At 40.1% G+C, this 9,847-nt stretch overlaps 1 protein-coding gene across 4 annotated transcripts in view; it reads left to right on the top strand.

Moving 5' to 3' along the window:
* The window catches only part of CFAP221 (cilia and flagella associated protein 221), a 105,919-nt gene that overhangs the window by 903 nt on the left and 95,169 nt on the right, over window positions 1-9,847 (top strand). For 2 of the 4 annotated variants that reach the window (XR_013762838.1, XM_079133824.1), the window contains exons 2-3: window positions 893-1,078; window positions 2,718-2,818. Coding sequence is in view for 3 of the 4 variants with exons in the window: in XM_079133824.1 (XP_078989950.1) it covers window positions 940-1,078; window positions 2,718-2,818 (240 nt within the window). In the remaining variant the exon portion in view is untranslated. The remainder of the gene's footprint in view (window positions 1-892; window positions 1,079-2,717; window positions 2,819-9,847) is intronic. The other 2 variants (XM_079133826.1, XM_079133825.1) reach the window with 1 other exon arrangement.

The raw sequence follows: 9,847 nt of genomic DNA, 5'->3' as shown, positions 1-9,847 counted from the left end.
CTTCACAGAGCAGCCCCTTAGCCCCAAGTTTAGAGAATAAGTTGTGGAAGATATAAGAGAAAGTGGGATTTGTAAAGTACTGTTACAAGACAATAAATTACTGGAGGTTTTTTGTACTGATAAATTTTATTACGATTTAAATTAAGGTTGAGTTAAAGAATTTAGGGAACATAAATATTACGAGGCAATAAATTATTCATGCCAAATGAGCAGTAGAAGCAATAATTGTACAAAAATGTTAAAGGATATTGGGATCAGCATGGACTTCATGAAGAAAGTAGAATTTCAAATGAGCATGTTAAGGGAAGGCAAGTCTGACAAAATGCACAACCTAAACTGAGACCCACAGAGGTATGCCCCCAGGTTTCTATATCTGGCAGAGTATAGTCTTCACTATCTCCTCATTGCTCCCTGTTAGCAGAGAGTCCAGCCAGGGAAGGTGACTCATAATTGCCCCACCTGCAAACAGTTAATACAAATGTTGAAGAAATTCATGGTCACATACCTCTGAGAAACTGCTTTGGTGAAATTTCAGAAACAAGAGTCCTATTTAACTGTATACTTTAACATTTTCCAAACTTATTCAACTATGAAGGTCTTTACTTCTCCCTTCAGGTATCCAAGAAGCATCTCAGTAGAACATTTTAGAAAAAGTGCTTGAGGCTTACACAAGGATTTGGAGCCAGAACACCATTACTGGGTTATGATGGGTGATGTAAGAAGATTAATGGAACAGTCTGTGTGGGAATGTAGTGGTCAGCACAGACTAGAGACAGGGAGGGCCTAAACCATAGTAAACCATGCAATGACAAGAGGTACATTTGTCAAGAATGGAGAAAAAAATGTGCATGGTTTCTCATGGATGATTATACTACTGCTGTATTCTCATCAGGAAACGACCTTTGGTTCTAGAAGGAAGACTCCATTTCTCATGAAAAAATGGCAGTGGTGAAAACCCCCAGACAAGAGCAGAAGAATGCAGAAGAACACTTTAATAATATATCGCCCCTTCTTTTGAAGAGCCTAGTAGAGGAGCCCAAGAAAAGAACAGAAGTGCCTAATCACCTCCTTGAATCAAGTAAGCAGTTAATTTACAAAACCCATATCTTCTCAGTGGATTCAGAGTCCAGAAAGCATAATGGAATTATTGGTGATGTTTTACCTATATTGTTTTATAGGCTCAGCATAGTTTTTACTATTAAGAACAATCATCCTATTTAGATCTAGCTGCTCCACTGGTAGATTTTGTGGTGTAAATTAGTCACCAAGTTCTGTTACTTCCGCTTCCTCCAATGTCTTCGCTACCTGTCCCGGCTGCCTGTGTCTCGCCCTCAGCAGTGTTCTGCTGGTAGAACCCCGGGTCCAGCTCTCCATCATGTTCATTTGCCCCCCACTCGTCCCTTCTTAAATGTTAGTAATGTTATATTTTGGTTTGACTCTTTTGTCACTATAGAACAAACATGGCAATTGCAAATTGGTATAACTTCACCATTTCTGAGCATTAGCAGAAACATGCTAGTTTTACATCTACTTTGTGACCCTAAAATAAAAATCCTTTGGCATTAAAAAATAATCATTGTATAATGGTAATTTGAATATTTGAGAAATGATCAAATAATAACCTACAGAGATCGCTAGTCCTCTTTCACACCATCCTCACCCTGTTACAACCCTTCAATTTGGCCCCAGCATTGAGAGCTCCCCTGGTCAGAAAAAAACAAAGGTCTCACACCCACTCCAGACATATCACAGAACCACAATGGGCAAAGGCTGGGATGCAAGTGTCTGTGGCTCACAGGATTTGTATGTGACCAAAGTAAAAAAGGTTATCATTTGTGAAAAATGAGACAGTACATGCATTCTGAGGGAAGCAGGTGAGTGGTTGGAATCAGAGAGACCTGGGCTTGATTTTTGACTACCAACTGGGGGCAAGTTACTTAACCTTGTTAAGTCTCAGCTTCCTCCTCTGCAAAGTGGAAATAATAAAGCACAGGGTTGAAACAAATGTGCGTTTCAAACACTGACTGACCCAAAGCACCAAGGAAGGCGTGGACTGGATCATGCAGTGGGGTCTCAGCCCCTTCTCCACATGCCTGCACTCTGGCATACAGAGAGCAAAGTTCTACAGAGCTGAATGTTTTTAGGAGCTCAGCTGTTTTAACTTTGTCTTCAAAACTTAAAAGAGAGAGAGAGACAGAGACAGAGGCAGAGAGACAGGCCCTCACATTACAACAAAAGCAATGCAAGGCTTTACTGTCCGGAGCTTCAGGATTATTCAGTGTCATGTTGTAATGCTGTGCAGAGGAAATCAAATAATAAAAGCTAAATACACAGTAATAAAATTAAATCCTTGGTGTTTGGATACTTTGAACTGGATATTTATCATTTAATAAGTAATCTCAGCATTAGCACAAAGATAGGGTGTGTGGGCTTTACCAGTTGGTGTCTTATGAGAAAGACATGTTCAACATGTGTAAAGAGCAAATTATTTTAATGGTAATACGTACAATGTGAATTTGTTGTGATAGGAGCATCTCCCAAATGATGCTTGAATACAGAAAGGAGAAGCAGTCCAGCTTCTTCAGAGCAGACAGTCTTGTTGACAGCTGTATCCTAAATTAAAGAGAGCCCCAAAAAGTCCGTGTTTAATAGGATCTTGTTTAACTTAATATTTCCTTTGAAGTGTCATGATATGCTTATCTACCTTGTTTTTACAGAAGTTTATGCCAAGCTTCTAGATAATAAAGTCATACAGGCCAGACCTGGTATAGTGCATTTCGGAGGCTATCAAATAGAAAAACAACACCAACAGATTCTGGTAGGTGCTTTTTAAGAGTGATAATTAATCATAATAGTAAAATGGCATGAGTATTCCACTCTCATATTTCTCATTTACCTGAAGAGCAGCATAAACCACTGAAGTGCCTGGCCAAAAATGTAGTTTCATGATGGAAAAATTCTAAAGTTGCATCAGCATGCTTAGACAAGTTACTTCCGCTTTGCCAGAGGCACTCTTCCAAATACATGTCCCTGCTCAGCCACTCTTAGGAAAGATACTGAGCTTCTTGTTTACAGTACTGCATCTAGTCCTCATCAGCTCTGTGAAGGTTGTGTTATAGCTCTCATTATATAGATGAGGAAACTGAGATTCAAGCACATAGAGCTACTGAGAGATAGGAACAGGACTTGACTCTTAGGCTGCTGTTCTCCACTGTGGTGCCAATTCCAGGAAAGGGGTCTGCCTTTCCTAAGAGGTCCTAACCAGGATTCAATTTAACTTGTGCCCATGCCTTCCTCAGTCATTCTGGACAAAGAAGATTTGTCGACATCTAGGGAGGCAGAGGCAGCTCCACTGAACAGGTTCCTTAAGAGACAGAGACCCGACTGAAAGTAGCCAGAGCCCTAGAGAGCCATGTGGAAGCTCAGTCTTTCTGGGTCCCTTTCATCGACCTGAATGTTGACCAATGTGGGCTTTGCGTGACTTCAGGGTCCTATCTGTACAAACCTATGTGAAATGTATTTAAATCAGCTTTCCAATCTCAGGCTTCACCACTGTCCCCTAAAGTCACAATGGACAGAACATCCCAGAACTGTTCCACACTGAGTCCTAGATCTGACCCAAACAGGTCTCTGAGCTGTGTTGGGTTGGGAGCAGAGGTAGGTTCTCTTCCTGTGGACCCTCTGAGAGCCTGCCTTTGCATGTGATATTCTCCATCTGGCCCTGTCCCCAACCACCACACAACTCTACTTTTAGATGTAATATGTTCTTAGAAGTCATGCCTTAAAGTGGATCATTTTAAGAAAGTGTTTTGATTACTGTGTTAGATTTTTCAGCGTGAGGTTGAATCACTGAAGGAAATTGACAAATGGTGAAGCTGTCAGAAAGTAAAATTAGATTTCTATCAGGCAGTACCCGGTGAACAGGGGAGAATGCAGTTTCTGTGAATCCTTAATCAACAAAGTGGGTAGAGAGAGAACAGGTCTGAAAAGGAACCTCTTAGGGGCCAAGTATTTTCTCTGAGGAAGAGAGCTAGGATTTAAATATGGTTAGGCACTTCACCCACCAACCTCCAAGGAGACCTTTCTTAGAACATAGCATCAAAGACCAAAGTTAATTATTGATTTTGGGGACTACTTTTCCTTGTTGAAGTTTGCTGTTCTAGGTTATTGTAGGATAGTACTAGGGTAATTATTATTCAGAATTACTGTTCATTTACCAAATCATACCAAAAGCTTCAATAGAATGTTATTACTTGCTTTTTTTGGGTTGGTGGGGCAGTACCAGGGATTGATCCCCAGAGGTACTCAACCCCTGAGCCACATCCTCAGCCCTTTTTTGTATTTTATTGAGAGACAGGGTGTCACTGACTTGCTTAGGGCCTTGTTGTTGCTGAGGCTGGCTTTGAATTCGTGATCTTCCTGCCTCAGATTCCCAAGCCACTAGGATTACAGGTGTGTGCCCCTGGACCCAGCTATTATTCCCTTTTTTAACATTTTTATTGAAATAAAATTCACATGCTGAAACTTCACCCATTTATAGTATACGTACAATTTAATGATCTTAATAAATTCATAGATTTATGCAACCATTTCCACAATCTAAGTTTAAAACATTTATCACCCCAATAAGAAATCCCACATCTGCTATCAGCCACTCCCTATCTGACTCCCTCATTTCTCCCATACCCTCACCTGCCCCTCCTCCACCCTCGGCAACCACTCACATACTCTATAGATTTATCTATTGTAGATATTTCATATGAATGAAATCATATAACATGTGGGTGTTTTAAGACTGCCTCCTTTCACTTAGCATATTTTCTAGTTCATCCAAGTAGTTGTACAAATCTGTACCTCATCCCTTTCTAAGACTGAGTAATATTCCATTGTATGAATAGACCACATTTTGATTATCCATTCATCAGTTGATGGGCATTCAGGTTGTTTCCACTTGAGAACTGTTGGAATAATGCTGTTCATGTACATGGTACATGTTTTTGTATGAAACTTTCAGTTTTCATGAATATATATACCTAACAAGTGGAATTGTTGGAATCTGTGGTATGCAAATTTTGGATTGCTTCCATAACAAATTACCACAAATTTAGGGTATTTGAAAATCAAAATTGACTGGGGATATAGCTCAGATAGTAGAGTGCTTGCCTTGCAAGCACAAGGCCCTGGGTTCAATCCCCAGCACCACAAAATAAATAAATAAATTGATTAATTAATTAATTTAAAAATCAAAATTTATTCTTTCTCAGTTCTGGAAGCCAAAGTCCAATCTCAGGGTATCAGCAAGGTTGCACTTCCTGCACATCCCTATGGGAGAATCTCCGGTTCTTGTGGCTCCAGAGTTTCCTTGAATGGGGCCTACATTACTCCAGTGCTGCCTCTGTCTTCACATGACCTTTTCTTATGCCTCCCTGTGTCCTCTTCCACTTGGAAAACAATACTTGTCATTGGATTTAGTGCCCACTCAGGTAATCCAGGATGATCCCTTCTGACATCCCTAACTTTACATCTGTAAAGACCTTTTTTCCTATAAGGTCACATTCACACGGTCTCCAGGGATTATAATCTGGGCATATCTTTTTGAGGACACTGTTCACCAATTTTATTTGCAATTCTCTAGTGACTAATTCTGTTTGGTGCCTTTTTATGAGCTTACTGGCCATTTGCAAGTTCCTTAGAGAGATAGCTCTTTAAATCCCTTGCCCATTTTATAATTAAGCGCTTTCTCTTTTTATCATTGTTTTAAGAGTTCTTTATTCTAGATACAAATTATTTGTGAGACATGTGAGTTGCAATTATTTTATCCCATCCTATGGGTTATTTTCTTAACTCTCTTGATAATGTCCTTTGTAGCACAAGTTTTTAATTTTGATGAAGTCCAATCTGGTTTTTCTCTTGTTACTTCTGCTTTTGGTGTCACATCTAAGGACACATTAACAAATCCAAGGTCATAAAACTTTACATCTGTTTTCCTCTAAAAGTTTTATAGGTGTAGCTCTTAAATTTAGGTATGTAGTTCACTTTAATTTTTGTGTATTGTGTGAGGTAGGGATCAACTTTAATCTTTTGCATGCTCACTGTTTTTGTTAAAAAAGGCTATTTTCCCCCATTGATTGGTCTTGACACTTTTGTTGAAAAATCAATTGACTATTGAAAATCAGTTGTTCTACTCCACCAACCTTATTCTTATGCTAATGGCATCACAGCATTCGGTAACTGTAGCTCATGGTAAGTTTTGAAACCTGGCAGTGTCAATGCTCCAACTTGGTTCTTTTTAAAGATCATTTTGACCACTGTGGTTCCCGGCAATCCCATATGAATATTGGGACTAGCTTGTCAATTTCTAAGGGAAAAAAAAAGCATAATTCAGATTTTGATGGGTCACATTGAATCAACTTGGGGAATATTGCAATCTTAATATTAAGTCACAATTCTTTTTCTAGATGTTTCATAACTTTTGTTGCTAGCTTTAGGGTGCTTTCCACCTTTATGCATGCTGTAGGGCAAAAGGCTTCACCTTCTGTAAAATAGAATCACATAAAGGCTAGTTAGTTTGCCAGGATTCCCTGGTTTCAAGAAATATTGATATTCCTTACTGCATGACATCATGAGAGTTAATAATTACCTGGTGATTTAAAAAGTCACTATTCCAAAAAATTAACAACAACATGATTCTTTTAAGTCTTAGAACAGCATAGAATTTTAGAGATGAATGTGGTTCTCAACATTTTCCTTCATTATCATCCCCTAAGGAGACATTAATGAGAGAAATGAAATATTAAGGAATAAGATTTTGTCAGGTAGGGTTGAGCTTTGGAAGATCCCAAGCCACTGTAATATTTACCTCCCAAGGATCAATTTTTACTCCTCTTGTGGGTGATCTCACTCCCACTGAGAATGCCTGGGAACCAAGAGAGTATGATTTAATTGTTGAAAAAGATGAAATCTCAACTCTGCTTCACTCTGCTGAACAAAGGCCATGTCTCTCTTCTATATTGTGACTTCCCCAGTACCCAGAACAGTGGTACTTCACACACAGAAGGCAATGCACCCTTGTGAAGAAATGCTATTGAACTCTTTTTCTTGGAAGAGATTTATTACCCTGTAGGGGTGCTGGGTTCCTTGCCTCCATTCAGCAAAGAATTGAAGAACAGGACACAGAGGTAGCAAATGAGCAGTAGGTTTATTGCAGAAGCCACAGAGACAGACTTCTCTGAAGACAAGGGGGCCCAGAGCTGGGAATCTATTGGGGGAGCTTTGACCTGTTTTTTTTTTTTTTTTTTTTTTTTATGGCCTCTGGCATTTCCTCTTTTGCTTATTTCCTCCCCTGTCCATGCTCTCCTTGCTATTATTGATTGGTCCCTCTGTCCATGCATCTGTTTTAGTTTTTCTATTGGATCCCCCACTTAGGAGAACAAGAATGGAAGTGTCTGTCTTATTGGGTCCCCAGCTTGTATCCATGAGTACTTTCATCAACCAGGAAGTTGACCTCATGAGAAGACCCTCTCCATGCTCCCTTGTTCTGACCCTGTCCCCCAAATCCTCATGAGCCATCTTGCCCTGGCTGCCCAAGCCCTTCTACATCTCCTTAAATGGACTTGGCAAAGGCTCACTAATTCCTAGCAAATATAGTGTAAAGTCTAAATGATCTTACCACTTGTATCAGACATTAAAACAAACAGAAATAGATAATGGATACAAGTACAAAATGACTTCATCATAACATCATTCTGGGAGATATTGGAACTGCAAGCCTCCTATTTCCACCAGCAAAGTTAAGAGGAAGCCTAAGGCAATGACCTTGAGAGTCTCCCCAAACAAAGAGGAAAATCCAACAATTGTGCTTTTATCTTAGTTTTCTAAAGGAAACTATGCAAATTGCATAAGACTGGAATGATTGAATGTTTGTTTAAAAATCATACTAAATTGTTCATTAACGTTTGAGATCCATGCAGATCTGGTTAAAGGATTTGAAACATCTCATTAGCTTTCATATTGAAATCAATGCTTCAATTTGCTTTGAAATTTGAAATAATGGTCCCAGTTTTCTTAACACCATGACCCTTTTCATTCTTTTTCCTCTCTGTGGAGAGACTTTTGCCTGGAAAATTATATTTATGAAGTAAACAATCCATCAGTTTTCCTAGGAGACTACTAGTGTTCCTGTTGCCAGCCATAAACAAAATCGCTAGCTTATAAAACCCCATCTTAAATAAATGAAAAGTTCTTTCTAGAATAATATTAGTTTTCAGTTTCCTATTACACAGTCTTTAAAGATACCTACTCCCAAGCAAGATCTTGCTTCTCAAAGTTAGGGCCATGAACCCCAATGGCTTCTCCTCATCTTATGGGGATAGAGAGTTTTGGAGTCACAGAAAAACAGTCCTTTCTAGAGTATGAATTTTACTCCCACAGTTTATAGAGAAGTACAGTATGGAGCGACATGCATTTTAAGATAAAACACCTTAAGAAACTTACGGGGCTGCTTAAAATTGGCCCCAGATCCCTGCGGTGAGAAGCTTTGCCGCAGAGGAAGTATAAAATGACCCTGTCTTGGAGACTGAGAGGTTGTGTTTGACATTCTTCCAGAGATGCTTAGGGTTGAAGGTTAGCAAGCCTTTCCTGGAGGGCAGGTTCTTCTCTTCACTGCGTTGGGAGAAGCACAGACTCCTGGATGGGATGCAGAGGGGACTGTGATGCAGGTGAAGGAAAGGGAGTGAAGAGAGCTCTGAGCCCTTCTGGGCTGAAGAAGGATGTCTCTTCCCCTTCCACCACTGCGGTCTGCTGACAGCCAGCCCTGTCTTCTACCAAGGAAACCCCGTACCAGACCCTTCAGTCTCAACCAGTTTCCATTCCACTTTGAATCTCCCGAAGCTGAATTCTTTCTTCCTCTTCCTGCATGCCTTTTACCTAAATACTAACTTTTGAGTTTGTTGTTTCTTTCTCTATTGATCCAAGTGAATAATTCCAGATCAAGACTCCCTCAAAGGCAAATATGGGAAATTATAGTCAAGTAATGTATCTTTTGTTACCATGAGTGGAATCTATATTTTTTTTGAGAAAATCATCTAGTGTTTTCTTATTGCTATTTTTTTCTAACTTGCTTAATAGTACAGATATCATCTCATGAATCCTAATGTCCCACCTTCATCTTCAAGGGGTAGTGGGTGTATTTGGATTTGCTCTGCCACACCCAGGCTACAGGAAGGGTCAGGTGTTTTTATTTTTCTAAAACAAAACTTGGGTTATCTCTTGCCCATCAGTGCTGGTTCATCTCCAGTCTCAGGGGCCCCAGTTCCTGTCTCCCTTGGGACTATTCGGGAATACTGGGATAACTGAGCCAGCCCAGCAGCCTTGAAGACAGATCTCTGTTCTTTACCTGTGACGTCGCTTGTTGTAAACTGACCTAAGCTAGTAAAGTTACTTGTGATTGTTGTGTAGATATTGGTAGTCTGACCCTGAGGGGAGGGTTATAGGTCCCCTCTGCAACAGCCTTGCCACCCAAGGCTCCTGTCCTCCCAGGCTCTCTTGGAAGGACTGCTCTCGTGTGTTGGCCCCTGGGAGCCCACCCTTCACCAACACTGTTCCCTCTGCAGGCCTCTTGAAACTCAAAAGAGCCATTGAAAACTTATATTTTTAGGCACTGAGCATGTTTTAAAAAGAGAAAATATGACAAAATAGGGTTAAAATTGTAGCACTTGAAGGATGTTCCCATGTATCAGGTAACCATCTGATATACCATTGTAATCTTGTCAGAAATAATGTCTGATTTAGGGCCTTGATAAACATGGGGACTCAAGCAATGGGCTTGAGAGCCCAGAGCCCCAGTGAC

This window comes from Sciurus vulgaris (genome assembly GCF_902686455.1).
Source record: "Sciurus vulgaris genome assembly, chromosome: 3".
In the NCBI taxonomy this organism is placed as follows: Eukaryota; Metazoa; Chordata; class Mammalia; order Rodentia; family Sciuridae; genus Sciurus; species Sciurus vulgaris.
This window is presented reverse-complemented; position numbering and strand designations above follow the sequence as displayed.